Here is a 16647-nt window from a genome sequence, read left to right on the forward strand (position 1 = left end):
GAATTGTAAAGTACTGAAGCTCTGAGTTTATGCATGATACTTTTCAAAATGTTCTTTCCTTATTAGGTTGCTTGAATTTTTTTTATATGAATGGGATCCCTCCAGATCAGCTTTAGCTAAAACTATTGTTCTTCTGAGAATCTCATGTCAAATGAGAGAAAAATTTGGGTTTATGTCATATTAATGAATCGTAAACTTGCTCCTTTATTGTCTTTGTGATGTCTTTGTATTAATTATCTAAAAGCTAATAATGAAAATTACATTGCCTGACATTGCTATATTCACTTAAAGGGAAGGCTATTTAATAGTAGATAGACATGTTTAAAGAAAAACATTAGAGGCCAGGGAGATGGCTCAGTAGAATAAGTGCTTGCCTGGTAAGTGCAAGGGTCTGAATTCAATCCTCAGTTCCGCCAAAAAAAGAAAAACATAAATGGTCCTATTCTTATGGCTCTACTCTGCGAAGACTTTCAAACTAAGGCTGATTAATACCATAACATCTCTGATCTCCTTCCCATCTTGCAAGATGGCAGGTGAAAAAAATGAGAAGCCAGACACTAAAAAGAAGAAACCTGAAGCCAAGAAGGTTTCTGCCAGTGGTACTGGTAAAAAGGGTAAGGTGAAGAACGCAAAAAAGTCCAAGAAGGGGCAGCCCAACTACAGCGGAAATCCTGTCCTGGTTAGAGGAATTGGTAGATACTCCCGATCTGCTATGTATTCCAAAAAGGCTTTGAATAAGAGAAAGTACACAGCTGCTAAATCAAAGGTTGAGAAGAAAAAGGAGGAGAAAGTTCTTGCTACAAGCACAAAAATCGGTCGGTGAGGACAAGAATGGAGGTAGCCGGGTGGTTAAGCTTCAACAAACGCCTAGATACTACCCTACTGAAGATATGCCCCAAAAGCTCTTGAGCCACGGCAAGAAAGCCTTCAGTCAGCATGTGAGGAAAGTCTGAGCTAGCATCACTCCCGGCACCATCTTGATCATCCCCATCGGGTGTTACAGAGGCAAGAGAGTGGTTTTTCTTAAGCAGTTGGCCAGTGGTTTACTACTTATGACTGGGCCTCTTAGTCTTGGGTTCCTCTAGGAAGAACACACCAGAAATTTGTCATTGCCATCTTTACAAAAGTTTGTATCAGCAAAGTGAAAATCCCCAAACACCTCACTGATGCTTACTTCATCAGTGAAGTAACCTGCAGAAACCCAGATACCAGGAAGGCGAGATCTTCGACACTGAGAGACAGAAATACCAGATTTCAGGGCAGTGCAAGGTGGATCAGAATGTGGTGGACTCACAGATTTTAGCCAAAAATGAAAGCTGTTCCTCAGTTCTGGGGCTATCTGCAATCCGTTTTTGCTCTGACAAATGGAATTTATCCTCATAAATTAGTGTTCTAAATCTCTAAGAATCTAATTAAATAACTGATGCATTTAAAACAAAATACCACAACATCTCTGAATTATAACATTCCTGGTTAAACTTCTCAAAGACCCTCACTGGATTATGGTCTGGTCATCTTAAGATATTTCACCGTATGTCTGTTTTTACTGACCCTTACCCACAATAGATCTGTTCAAACCATTTCTTTTCTCAAGGGCTGGGGTTCGATCCACAGCATGACATCCACATTGGCCCCACCCCCGGAGCACACTGAGACAGTGACTGAGACTGGGCATGGTAGCACAGGCCTGTAATCCCAGAGCTTGGGAGACTGAGAACAGGAGGATCACTATGAGTCCGATCTCTGTAGTGAGACCCTGGAGACCCGTACTAAATATGTTTAAAAAAAAAATGCAAAATCTATTTGTTTTCTGAGTTTAAGTACTAAAGCCCTCCAAATCTGTCTCTGGATTGCTGGCTATTTTAATAAACTTGATACCCATTTCAAAGCAGCAAACATTTTGAGTCACTAGCATACCTGCTGGTAGAGTTGAGATTTTTTTTTTAATATTTTTATTTTGCTTTTGATACAGGACCTTGCTATGCACTCACTCACTATGAGTGATCCTCTGTCTCAGCCTTCCCAGTGCTAGGATTACAGGTGTGCACCACCATGCCCAATTTCGGGGCTGGCATGGTATGCAGTACTGGGGCTCGAACCTGGGTCCTTGCGCTTGCCAGGCAGACAATTATGCCACTGAGCTATCTCCCCAGCCCAAGAGCAAGATTATTTTACTATAACATTCTATGTGAGGAGCTATGAACAATATGTACTTGCAATAGAAGAAAATTATCCAATAGAAGATCAAATTTAATTGTTAGTATTGCCAACACAAAGACTACTTGGGGGCTAAAACTGGCAATGATGTGCCTCTCCCCTCCTCTCTTCATTGGTTTTCTTCTTCCTTTAGGTCAACAGGTCTTAGCCAAGGCAGAATCACTTGGGAGATAGATAAAAAGCCTCACTCCACCCCAGGAGACTGGATGGCAAAAGTATGCAGCACATGGTTTTGAAAAACAGACTGTGAAGAAGTTTTGAATTATTATCTGGTAAGTAACTACTGCCTTAAGTAAAATTCTTATGTTTTCATAAACAATATATAAACTAAAGGCTGGAGAGATAGCTCAGTGGAATAAGCACTTGCCTGGCAAGCGAAAGGACCTGAGTTCAATCCCTGGTTCCAAAAAAAAAAAAAAGAAAAACAATATATAAACTATTAATGTTCAAATGCCACTGCTCAATAAGGAAAAACAAATCTAAATAATCCATAGATTGTTTCTTCCCTACTGGTCCTTCCATTACTAATCTTTCAAATAACAAATTATATTTTTTTCTTTTTTCTTTTTTTTTCATGTATTTGGTACAGGGTCTCACTAAGTAGTTCGGAGTGACTCTCCTGTTTTCAGTCTCTCCAGCACTAGGATTACAGGTGTGCACCACCACACCATGTCTCCATGGCTGTTTCAGTGTGCACTGGGGACACAGCCGTCACAGCATGTGGTGCTGGGGACTGAACTCTTGTCACTGAGCTTGCCTAACAGGTGCTTAGTGTGCTGATTTTTTTTTTTTTTTTTTTTTTTTATTTAGTGCAATGTCTACAGGGTCTACCGGGTCTCACTACACAGGTGGACTTGTAGTGATTCTCCTGTTTTCAGCTTCCCAAGCACTGGGATTATAGGTGCGTGCCACGATGCTCAGTCTCAATTGCCATCTCAGTGTGCCCCAGGGGCCAGCACAATAGGCCAGGGATTGAACCCTGGCTGCTGCGCTCTGCCTAAGCAGGTGCTTTTAATCCTCTGAGCTATCTGGCCAGCCTGAAAAGTAGATTTTTCTATCCCATGAAATATCCTCCACTTTACAATGACCTAAACTTCTACTCACAGATTAAGGCATCAGTAGGCACAGCTACATGGTCAAGGACAGCAAACCTATGGAATTAGATTGCCAGAGAACACCTGACCCCTCACTGAATAGATGACCTTAGAAAAAGTGTTTTATACCTCAAGTTTCTATACCTATGAGTAGGGGTAGTGACTGTGAGGATCTTAAGAGAGCTGTTGAAGAGAATTAACCAAAACAATTCATGTCACATGTTTATTTTGCATTTAACACAGCAAGTATTTCCACCTTAACTTACTTCCTTATCCTTCACTTGATCACAGTGCTTCCCACCATGAAAACAAAGTAAAACACAGAAACCAAAGTATTTTCCCACTAGAGGGAGAACTGTAAAGAATGTATTACAACTTTGGACTTCATGGTTTCTCCAAGTTATAAATCTAATTTCCCAAATCAGAATTATGTACATAGTATTTTACTTTTTATTCCCCTATTATTGATCACATCAATACTTGAAGAACAACTAAGGGCCTCTGAAAATTTTAGGAAAACTTTGTATCTCAGTCAACGTATAGCACTGGTAGGCAATAATGAACTATAGTAAATATTTAACAATTACCTTATTTTAAAATAAGCAACAATCAATAAGCAATTAAACATAAATCTTCTTGAATATGTAAATTAAGACCTGATTGTTTTCCACAAAGTCCCTAAATAGGTATTTTAATAAGCCAAAAATTAAAAAAAAACTTTAGAGTTTATAATTCTAGCTTTTAATCTTATTTCTGAAAATGCAGTCTTGCGCCTTATAGCAAAAAGTGACTGTAATTTCAGGCTCAAATTCAAGATGTCCATGAACAGCTTTAGAACTAAGCTTAAACTACATCAATGGGTCATCAAAATGAAGTAATCCTCCAACAGAGCTGCACTCAATAACTAAAGGCCAAAGAAAGTCACTATAATTTTTTTTTTTTTTTTGTGGCCAGCTCAGCCCAACCTGGGGGTGGGGCTGGCACAGCATGTGGTGCTGGGTGGAGATTGAACAGCAGTGCCTGCGTTTGCCTAAGCTTCCCTAAATAGGCACTCTAAACCGCTGAGCTATCTCCCCAGCTCTAGTCATTGTAAATTATAACCTTATAACTTACATATCTTAAATATATGTAAGTTATTTAGATCAAATATTATTTGTTATTCACTAAATGTGACACAGTATATAAGACGCTCCAAATGAATACCTACAGGTTGTAGCCAATAGTCTGTTCGAGAAGTTCTTTTCTTTTCCTCTTCAATCTATAAAATATATGAGACATTCATAAGACTATCTCTTTAAAATCCTTAACTTAATTCAAATTGGTCTTTTATTTAGCAAAATAACACCATAAAACCCATATTCCACCAGGGACTAATGACATAATTTTCAAGCTTTGATAAATACAAATAAACATCATCTGTAAATAGTTTTTGACTGGAAAAGAAACCCTGAATATCGACAGAATGTCATTTAAAAAAAAAATTAACCCAGAAAACAACAAAACACAACACAGCAAAACCCCTATTTAGTCAATACCGCACAGCCATCTGCCGGACCTCCTGTACACCTCCCATGTCCTGTCCTCCCATGTGAATATCGTGAGCTGGAAACACGTGACATTTTCATGCGGTAACAATACATGGGGTCAACTGAGCACAGCAGTCAGGGAGGTGGTCTGTCAGCAAAGAGAGGTTCCCTATTGACAATGATAATAAAACTCATAAATGAAGGGAGTGATGCAAATAAAAAGGGGACCAACCAAATAAAGTGCTGTCTGGCTCTCAGGGCTATAGTGTATATTACAACTTCTTTTTCCACTGCTTAACCCTATGACAACTTGCAATGGGATCCAGTGAAGTTATTCTTTAGTTCATTCCAAAGCTCATTTTAACTTCTTCAACTTTCCAATACTGACAGAGTATTATTATTATTATTATTATTATTATTATTATTATTATTATTATTTTGCAGTACTGGGGATTGAACTCAGGACCTGTGCTTGCCATACAAGCACTTACTATACTGAGTCATCTCCCCGGTCCCTGACAGAGTATTATAAATTTAGTATGTATCGTACTTCAAGTAGGTAGATCTGGCTTTTAACTAAAGTTTAAAATTCCTAAGGCATGTGAGACCTCTACACTGTTGCCCCTATTTCTCTTATTTTACATGTTACTACTACAAGCTTGGTATGCTCCAGCCACTTCACCTGAGATCTTCTCTGCCTTTTCTCCCCAGTCCTTCACCATATTCCTCCGTAGCACTCAGCTAATTGTGCAATTTCTTATTTACTCATTTACTTCAATGTGGAATGGCTTCTACACCAGGATGAAAGCTCCATGGCAAACAAGACTATTTTTATCTCTATAATACAGATCTGGGACTGTGTATTTCCTATTACATAATAGCAACCAATCATCAATGCATGATGGAATGACATCGTTTCTTTTTTCTTACATCCATCTTATCTTTTATTTTATTTTAATTTTTTTGTATTTTAGGGAAGGGTCTACAGGGTGTTCAGGGTCTCACTAATAGATCGGACTTGTAGTGATTCTTATATTTACAGCCTCCAAGTGCTGGGATTACAGGTGCACACCACTATGCCCAGTCTCAATCGCTGTCTCAGCATGCCCCGGGGGCAGGGCTGACATGGCAGGCCCGGGGATTGAACCCCCGGCCCCTGTGCCTGCTTGCAGGTGCCTTAATCTGCTGAGCTATTTGGCCAGCCCTTATATTTTAAGCTTAAGCTTTCATACTGCTCTGCATAGTGTGAAGATTAGTAAGAGAACACAATTCCTTCACAAATGAGGAGATGGAACGACTTAAGGATGAAATAATAAAGGGGAAAAAGTTAGCTTCTTATACCCATTCTTTTTCTTTCCCTGACTTTTCTCATTTCTTCTTCTAAGTTAATAAATAATTCATTGATAAGGTTATGAGTTGGAAGACAAAAGGATATTTAGAATACATTAAAACTTTCTACAATTTACTTATAGTTTGGGGTAGATTTAAAGCCAAAATATGGCCCTACTATGGCTTGTGTCTAGAAGTCCCCCCAAGGCCTCACGCAATCATAGGGATTTTTTAAAGGTGGCTGGAGATAGTGTGTGATGCTGGGATTAAGGGTGTGTGATGAGTAAATCACTGCACTGACAGCTTGGCATAATTCTGGTTTGGAGTAAACTGTGAGTTCTATACCTGCCCTAGGGTAGTTAGCAGCATACAATATAAGAGACAGAAAATTTTGTTCCTTGCTTTTGCTGTCTTCTGATGACATGGACTGGTTCTTTTCTGTGTTACCCCTCTGCCAGGGCCACCCTGCCTTGGACCCAGCTGATTATTATGGACTGAAACCTCTGCAAACTGTGAGCTAAAAAATCTTTTCTCCTTTAATTTCGGGTATCTGGTATCTTGTTTCAGCAATGAGAGAAAACTAAGACAGGCCCCAATTCCAGACAATCATGTATATTCAATGATTCATTACATACTTAGTCACCAGGATAAAACAATTAAAAACACATCCCAGCTTTCTCTTGCTAGCTTAGATGTGCTATTTGGACATCAGAGACAACAGAAGAGTGTGAGCTGGAGGACACAGGACATCCACAGAAGAGCCCATTTCAGTAATCACTAAGCCCTTCTACTGAACACTGCTGACCTAATCGCAGTGAGTTTCAAAGACAGCACTCGGGGCAGGGACATAAACATACTGGAGAGGCTCCAATTCTGTCCAGATGAAGCAGCACTAGGCTTCTTTCCCTAAGCTCATATACAAATACCTGCATAAGTTTATTTTAATCTAATAGATAGTAAAACTTCATAAGTTCCCTTAGGTTTGAATTATATCATTCCTCTTATTGCCAGGTGTCTATAAATAGCTCATAAACCATACCTCCATGATTTCATCCAGTGCTGATTTCTTTTTCTTCTTTTCTTTAGACTGAGCTGAGCTCTGGGAAGATTCTTTTCGTTTCACTGATGCCGTACTCCCGAGAGTCTTCAGTGCACTTGGCCCCAAGGAACTGATGAAAAGAACCATGCACGTTCATAAGAACAACACACAGATACAAGTCTGACAATGGACAAAATTAACAATACACAATAAATGTTACATGGTTCATTTAGGGAAGACCAGGAAGAGGAGAAGAAAGGAGGCCCTGTCAACATCTCTCACTGGGCCATCAGCACAAAAGAACACTGACCCTGTCCTGTCATTAATTTACCTTTTTGTTAATGCTGCTATAATTAGTATATAACTGAATGGTAGTAGAAAAGGCTTCATTTTGGGGAACAGCAGGATTTGAGACTTTTGTGTTAGAACTCCTAGAAATTTACTTTATAAAGCCTCAGATCCTCATGTATACAGGGGAGTAACAATATGATCCAACCCTTAGCTTCAATGCACAGATCCAATGAGATGCTTTTAAATTATTGGTAAAAGTTTAATACATTACTGTAAGTTCTACTTTTGTAAAAGCAAAAACTTCAATGTGCCCAAAGGTTTTTATTATTCTGGGTTGTCTCCTGTTGATAGGATAAATTTTAAGTTCTTTGGTGCCCACATATAATGGTTACCAGAACACTGCACTGGTCACACTGAGTAATTTGCTACTAACTGGACTGTGCCATGTGCTTCAGACCTCTGAACGCCTGTGTATGTCTTGTTTTATACCTATAAGTAATCACTTGTTAAAATTCTTTATGAGGGAAAAAAAAAAATAAAAACAATAAATTTTTTTATGAATCATTGTTCATGAGGGTTTCTGGATGTTGCAGTTTGTCCTGCCATAGCACTGTGTGGCATGAATCACACTCTACCTTTTTTTAAAGTTTAAATATTTACATGATTTTTATCGTTGCTTACAAGAATTTTTAAATTATTTGTAGAATCCATGCAGTAACACATGAAACTGAAGTCCACTGCTTTAGGTACTGTCTGTGGCTGAACGTATCTGATGCTCAGCAAACAGTGTGCAAGAAGTCCTTGCCTGTCATCTGCATCTGTAGCTCTCATCCATGTTCATCTCCCAGGAAGCAAAAGAATCCAGCTGATGTTTCAATAAATAATCAAATTGCCAAAACAATAACCTAAAAACTCCTTCCATGGACCAGAGATCCAAGAAAAAGTTTTGATGAATGATTCCCAAAATCTTTCTTCAGTCCAATGAGATAATGTAGGAGTGCTACTTCCACTCCTGGTTATGATCCCTGTCTTACTCCTGCTGCTGGATGAACTAACACGAGTAACGCTTTTGTGGCGGTTGGTGGTGGTAACAGACATACTGCTTGCTGCTAAGGGGGAGGTGAGAAAATACAAAAATACAGGTGTGCAGTGCTGGGGATCCACTGGAGAAAGGGAAAAACAACCCAAACCTGGCAAGTCTGATGGCACTCTTGATGTTGGTGTGGCGGAACAGCACTGAATGGTCTGTTAATTTTGGTAGAATAGCAGCACAATCAACCGAAGTCACACTGGGCACCCTTACAGAAGACAGCTGACACATGAGAACTCCTATGGGTAGGTTGCTCTGTGCTTCTGACATAAAGATGCATTTCCTTTTGGCAGGAGGGTCTTCCTCTTCACCAGAAGAGCTTTCTTTTATTAAGTAGATAACGTCCACTTTCTTCTTGCTTGCCTCCCTGGCTACAGTAACTGAACAAGGTTTACTGAGGATACTTGAACTTTTTTTTTGGTATATGGCTGGCTAGATACTTTCATAGCTTCTTTCTTTAATCTCACCAGACACTGTTGTGATTAGGGGTTTTTGCAAGGGGAACAATACAATATAGGACACATATAAAATTATTTTATAATGAATCACCCAAAGAATCATATACAAAGAGTGCAGGAAATCCATCCACATAGTAAAGGCCAAAGAATCCAGCAGAGGGCCTGGATCCTAATATCCTGCTTGAGTCTAGCTGAAAACCTAGAGCTTATAACAATGCTACTCAGAAGCCTAACTGGAGACCTAGAGCCCAAAACAATGTCTTATGCAGGCCTGCTTCACAGATCTGCACTAGAAAGGTGCAAAGAAGAGGCTAGCTAGCTGCTGAGCTGCTGCCACTTCTTTTGCTCTTTGCTGTCACCATGAAAGGTTGCTCTCTGCCATGTGCCATGCTGCCTTGGAGCCAGCTGAGTATAGACTGAAACCTCCACAAACTGTGAGCTAAATAATCCTGTCCTTCCTTTATTTTGGGTGTTGGGTATTTTGTCCCAGCAACAAGAATAAAGTAACTGAGACATAAGGTCACCAGTAGAATAGTTCAAGAGAACCAGCAACTCCTCCAAACAGCTTCCCTACAGCCTCTCAGCAGCTCCTGTAGTTCTGCCTTTCATGCTGCTGTCAACAGCTCTCAGGTGGGCCCCTCACACCCAGCACCATGATAGGTCAGTTCAGCTCGGTATTACAAGTTGACCTCCAGTTTTGGGTTTTTTTTTTTTTTTTTTTTTCCATAATTTTATTGAGAAACAAATAGCAATGAGACAGTTTCAAACCAAATTGGTAGGACAGTTTCAATAATTAAAACATTGCATACATTCTTCCTAGTGGTTAATTGCTGTACAAGATGTGGACATGATATCCTATTTGCAAACACTATTAGAACAAATCCCTCTATTCATTAAGAGAATGTAACTATATATCTATCCTAACCACTTTGAACACACAGATACAAAACATTCATCTGTATCCCCTTTTTTTAAGTTGCATTATTTGAATATTATAGGTGTGTTAACTCAGCAAAATATTCTAAAAGAGTCCAGTAGCCCATAACAGTATAGGGTCTTCTGCTTGACTGGCAATGTCAGAAATTGTTGACCTGAGTCCCCTATAGCTCAACATAACAGCATGGCTTTACTTCTTATATTTCGTTTTTATACTTCTCTACTGTCCAGTTTTGTTTTGTTTTGGCAGAACCAGGAACTGAACTAAGACCCTTGTGCTTGACAGGGAAGTGCTTATTCCACTGAGCCATCTCCCTGGCCCCTGACCTCCAGTTGACAATCCACACCAGACACCAAGAAGATGTTCTTGGACTTTGATCTCATCCACATTAGAACAACTGTTGAGAATTTCCATAAAGTCCATCTAATATTAGACTTCTGCAGGCAGCTTTTTAGACAATATGGCACAAATTTAGGTGGCTTCCTCTCATCTACTGATAGCGGGCAGCATTGAAACACTGCAGATGTGTACCTATCCCCACACGACAACAGGAGCGCTAGTCTCAGTTTTCCAAGCGGGGACGTCACGGGCATCCTAAAACTAGCTATAGCAATTTTAGGATCAGGAATTGCAGTAAGTTTTTCTTTAATTAGTGCTCTGGAATAATCAGGATTTCTAATACCTCTCGTTTTTTAACCTCTATAATAACATGGCTGATGTCAGTTGTTGTAAAGGATATACAGACAAGGAAAAATTCTTTTCAATTTCAGATGCCAAAGAAATGGAAATCTGGTTTGGCACAGCTGTAGACAATCTAAAGATGTAATATCCAAAGGGCATCTAGGGTGCTTCTGCTCAATCCTATTTTAGGCAGTGGTGCCTAACCAGGAAAAGGAAACTGTTTCTTATTTACTATTTTTTGTTTTACATTGGGTCTCACTATGTAGTTCAGACTCTTGGTGATCCTCTTGTCTCCGTCTCCCCAGTGCTGGGATCACAGGCATGTGTGACCAGGCCCCGATTTGGGTTGACATGGCATGAAGTACTGGGGACTGAACTCAGGACTTTGTGCTTGCAGGCAGGCGCTTGTGCCACCAAACTATCTCCCCAGCACCCCTCCCATTTACTTTATACATAGTCTATTGGGATAGCTACCTCCTTGAGGACAACATGTTTCTATCAGGTGAAGTCTCAGCTGAATTTGAACTAATTAATCTTTCTGACCACTTGGCATATTGAACTTGGTAAAGTGTCAAAACAAAAATAAAAACTTCTCTTGAAATCCCTGAAAGCAGTTTTCAACCTGTGGGTTTTAAGAGACCATCAATGACATCATAGGACTGGGGATACAGCTCAGTGGCATAAGCGCCTGCCAGGCAAGTGCAAGGTCCCAAGTTTGATCTTTGGTGGACATCATAAAAGGGCAAGTTTTAAAACTGGACATCAGGATGGAAAAAAGAAACTGGAGATGGGTGCTGTTTCTCAAAGTGGGCTTAATATACCGAAGTAGCACAGAACCAACAGGAGAGGATAGTGAGTGAGGTGTGACTAAAGTAGAAGGCAATGAATGGATTCCAGCCACAGCCACCACACCCGGTTTTGGTGGACGGCATGGTACCAGGGATTGAACCTGGGTCCTTGTGCTTGCCAAGCAGGCGCTTAAACCACCGAGCTATCTTCCCAGCCCTACACTGTTATTCTATTCCCAATGAAATGCCATATTCTAGAGGAATTTTTACTGCACTACATAATAAGGCACAGTAAGTTGATGACCTACTCTCAGGAAATCACAATTGCACTGATAATTAACATTTGAACTGTGGGAGAGGGGCTAGTGAGATGGCTCAGTGGTCTAAAGCACCTACTTAGAACAAACTTAGCAAAGCACAGGGACCACGGTTCAATCCCCCAGCACCACATGCCAGTCAGATCCACCCCCTGGTGGGCTGAGCTGGCCACACACACACACACACACACACACACAAAAAAATAAATAAAATTAAAACCTTTAAACTGTGGGAGGTAGGATGTGATAGAAAGTAAATAGCATTATGGCAATGCAAAAGGAACCATTCAATAGAGGACACTTCACAGAGAACAACACATTTTCAATGTGAAACATTTCATCAGGAGCCTTTTCAAGTCAGATGCAATGTTCTTTGCCTATAGTCTCAGCTATTCAGAAGGCTAAGGTAAGAGGACTGCCTGAGCCCAGGAGTTCCAGGGCAGCTAGGGCACACATAGATGAGATTCTCATCTCAAAAAAATAAAAATTTTTTAAAAAATGAGTCATTCCTCAAAAGAATCATTTCATCAAAAGGAAGTTAAAATAAAACTCCTAATCAAATAAGAAACACAAACTGAAACAAAAACTATAACCAGAAAGAAATGATTCACAATATTTTAAAGCATAGTAACCAATATTCCACAATGTTCCTTAATTTTTAAGATTTACTATAGCTCACCTTGATTTGGAAGATGCTGCTCCTGCTGAACTGCATGCGCCTTTATTCAGATTAAATGTAACTAGAAGAAAAAATGGTAAATATATATATATTTGTTTGGGGGAGATCATAATAAAACTTCTCAGATAATATTCCTTAGGTAGTCACACAGGAATTCAGACATTTTTAATAAATAAAACTAGAAAGCTCCTCTCCAGAGACATTGTTGTGAGAGGTCTGTGGCTGATGCCTGTGGAGCTGAAGGACCTCACACACTGTGCCCCAGCAGACAACACTGGCTGTTTGCCACTCCAAGCCCCAATTGCCCTTGCTAATGGTCCTCCTGCCCTGCTTAGGTGTCCACACTTCTGGCCAGTGGTGCAGGGATAGAACACATTTCTTAGCTATAGGGTATATTCTGGCTGTCTAAAGCAATCAGTATAATCCCTGTGACTGCTTTTATGGTAGACGTGGATGCAGTTCTGGAAAATGACATTCAAAAGAAGTTTACTAGAAAGAGCAGTGTCTTCTAGGAAAAGCTTCCTTGCTTTTATGGGACTCCAGAAGCTCTGCCACCCTTTGGAAAAAGGTGAGTCTGGATGTGATGGGCTGAAGAGCAGCTACCCTATGTGTCTTCTCTTCTGATATTCTTATGATAGTAAGAAATTTCTTTACCATAACTAATTTCATTCAATTTTGTTACATGTGTCTGAAGTCATTCCTCTAATTCATATTACTTTTTTGTTTTAAAGATAAGGACAGTGTAACTCTGACCGAGTAAATGTCTTGTTCCCAGATATGCTTTTAGCTTTTAGCAAAGCCAGAACAAAAAACATCTAAACTTCCAAAAAAGTTAAGAAGGAAGGAAAATTTAAACTACCTTTCTCTTCATCATTTTCTCTGCTTAATTCCGTAAAGACAGGTGCCTCCTGAAAGAGAAAGAGTTTGGAGATCAGAGCATTTTCTACAACATCCATAGTCAACAGTTTATGGTAAGGGCCGGCCAAATAGCTCAGCAGAGTAAAGCACTTGCAAAGCAGGTGCAGAAGCAGGGGGTTTGATCCCTGGGCCTGCCATCAATGCCCCACCCTCAGGGTACACTGAAACAGCAATTGAGACTGGGTGTGATGGCATGTGACTGTAATCCCATCTCTTGGGAGGCTGTGAGCAAGTGGATCACTACAAGTCCAATCTAGTAGTGAGACCCTGAACACCCTGTAGACCCTTCCCCAAAATACAGAAAAAAAAAAAAAGGGAAAAAAACCAGTTTGTTAGAACCTGCTACCTCTGTTAGGAAGCAAACTCTAAGGTGACTACGATCCTAAAAAAAACAATAACAACAAAAAACAAACAAAAAAAAAACAAAACACGCACAGCAGGTAGTCTCCTATTAATAGTTACTCTATAGCAAAAACAGGAAGTTTTAAAATACGAAACTGCAGAAGCCTGCCTACATTTTTTGCTTTGATTAGAATGTAAACAGTAATACAACAAAAAAGTCAACAATCTTTTGTAAAATTATTTTAAAAAGCAAAACCTTTCCAGGGGCTGGAGATTTAGCTCATGGTAGAATACTTGTCTACCAAGTGGGAGGCTGGTCCACAGCATCAAAAAAATTCAAAAACTTAAAAAAAAAAAAAAAAAATGCAAAGCAAAGAAAGAAAAACCCTTTCTGTACGTAGGATAGTTTAGTATAATGACTGAGTGCTTAAGACTAAACTCAAAACTGTGTATCATACCTACCTCTCCAACTAATTAGCTTTATAATCCCTTTTAGTCTTGGTTACTTGATTTTTTCACATGGGATAATGTACATATGGAAGAGGACTCAGAACTACTGACTGTATGTAAGAGAAGTCATACTGGTTAATCTTAACAGTCAGCTTGAAGAAACTCTGGGCAGTGACTGGATTGTGAGAGCACACTTTCATGCCTCAGTGTCACCTAAAATGTCCTTTTTAATATTTACATCATTTAGTTAATCCTAAATTTTACTTTTATGAGAGAGAAGTCAATAGAACAGATCTCTAACCCTATGAACATATACCACCATCTTAGAAAATAATCTGGACGAGTCTTTCAGTTGTATTATCTGTGATGCTATTTACACAGTAATATAAATAACTGAGACAGAATTTACAGAGCTTAGGGCCAGGGATATAGTTCAGTGGCTTAAGTGCCTGCCTGGCAAGTGCAAGGTCCCGAGTTCGATCCCCAGTACTGCAAAAAATAAACAAACAAAAAACACAATTCTAAGTTTTGGTTGGGGAGATAGCTTGGTGGTCTAAGTGCCTGTCTGGCAAGTGAAAGGACCTGGGTTCAATCCCTGGTACCACTTGGGTCTGAACTGTATGACAAGACCTTATGCCAAATAAATAAATAAATGATTTTTTTTTATTTAAAGAATTCATACAACTTGGTCAGATAAGACTAGTATTTTACTAGCAATAATATCAAGGCTTGACACAAGAGTGCAGCAGTCTGAGTAGACTCATAGGTATCAGGTCCTCACCTGTGAAACCTATAAATGTTAAGTCTTAAAAAAAAAAAAGGAAAATCAGAGTATGTTACAGATTTTGACATGAAGAGATGATCTCATCTGAGTAGACCTTAAATGTTATCTCCTCTGTTAAGAGGGAAGTAAAAGGGGCTCTGACACATGGAGGAGGTGTTACAGTTTAAACATGAAAGGGCATTGGTTCTGACTGTTTTCACTTCCTTTGAATCTTCCTAGCTCAGTGGCTGGTCTCTTTATCCCTAGGGAATGATCTCACCCCCTCCCTAAGAAGCACTCCTTTATTGCATATTTTTAAACTACCTTTATTTTCCACTAAAAATTATTCTTCACCTTTCCCTTCTTCCTAACCACCAGAGATATATTGATGCTCCTTTCCCAGCCAGCCCCTCCACCAAGATTCTTGAATCTATCTGTTTTCATGTCCTTCAGGTCACTGGATGGCTTGGTCTACTTTTCTAACTTTAGTCTCCCTGAGTTATTTGTGTATTTTTGTCTTCCTTTTCTTCTGTATAAAATATCTACCTAAATAAAAACAAAATATATTGGAAAAAAATAAAAAAAAAAATCTTGAGGAGCCCCTCAAAGACTCACACTATGGGTGCTATCCCCATTAAGGGGTTATGCTATTCAATGAATTCAAAACTGAATGGACTACTAGGAGGTGGGAACCGCTGGAGAAATGGGTCAGGCGTGCGACCTCAGGGACTACATCTGGTCCCAGGCTTCTTCCTCTGCAGTGCTCTTTGCTTGCTCCCTGCTCCCTAGATGCCATGACCTGAGCAGCTCTCCTCTGCCATGGTGGTGCAGTCTTGGAGCCAGCCGAACATGGACTGTGACCTTCTGAAACTGTGAGCCCTGAACAAAGCTTTCCTTCTTCATGTTGTTGATGTCAGACATTTTGTCCCAGCAAGTGGAAAGATGAGCAATATGAAGGATTGAACAGAATAAAGAACGTAGGAAATACTCAGCAGAGTATTCTCTATGGTTAGTGGTCTATAAATCTTAATTTGTTGTTTCCGCTAAATTAAAAAAAAAAATCTTTTTTTTAGTTTGTATTTAGTATAGGATCTACAGGGTCTCACTACACAGATTGGGCTCGTGGTGATCCTCCTGTTTTCAGCCTACCAAGAGCTGGGATTATAGGTGCACGCCTCCACACCCAGTCTAAAAAAAAGATATTCTTGAGATCTAACTAAAATGCTCTTTTCTCATGTAATGCCCATTTAAACATTCACATGGCAAGGCACGTGAACACAATCTTACTCATAGTGGATCGACATAAGCGTTGAATGAAGATGCACTGATCAGCAGGGCTTTCTTTACCTTCCTATAAAGGTAAGATTTATAGCTGTAAAGTATTAAATAACTTAAAAGTTTTATCAATAGTAACTAAAATGTTTTCAAACAATATTATTCCAAAAAGTAAACTATTTTCCTAACTTTCCTCTATGCAAGAAGATATACCTTCTTCCAAAAGCTACAACTCTTGTTGCATAGGTCCTGCTTTACCTTGGTCTTAAGCGTCCAGCAGAAAAGTATAAAAACGAAATATAAGAAGTAAAGCCATGCTGTTATGTTGAGCTATAGGGGACTCAGGTCAACAATTTCTGACAATGCCAGTCAAGCGGAAGACCCAATACTATTATGGGCTACTGGACTCTTTTAGAATATTTTGCTGAGTTTACACACCTATAATATTCAAAT

General features: G+C 39.5%; 1 protein-coding gene and 1 pseudogene across 1 annotated transcript in view; both read right to left on the reverse strand.

Annotated features, from left to right (window-relative positions):
* Kin (Kin17 DNA and RNA binding protein) overlaps nt 1-16647 on the reverse strand; it is a 42024-nt gene that overhangs the window by 4505 nt on the left and 20872 nt on the right. Inside the window, exons 6-9 of the mRNA XM_023719765.1 lie at nt 13306-13354; nt 12447-12507; nt 7206-7335; nt 4519-4569 (exon numbers count right to left, since the gene is read on the reverse strand). Coding sequence (XP_023575533.1) covers nt 4519-4569; nt 7206-7335; nt 12447-12507; nt 13306-13354 — 291 coding nt within the window. The remainder of the gene's footprint in view (nt 1-4518; nt 4570-7205; nt 7336-12446; nt 12508-13305; nt 13355-16647) is intronic.
* LOC101563541 lies at nt 8548-11575 on the reverse strand (annotated as a pseudogene).

Source organism: Octodon degus, unplaced genomic scaffold (assembly GCF_000260255.1).
Source record: "Octodon degus isolate 3935 unplaced genomic scaffold, OctDeg1.0 scaffold00071, whole genome shotgun sequence".
In the NCBI taxonomy this organism is placed as follows: domain Eukaryota; kingdom Metazoa; phylum Chordata; class Mammalia; order Rodentia; family Octodontidae; genus Octodon; species Octodon degus.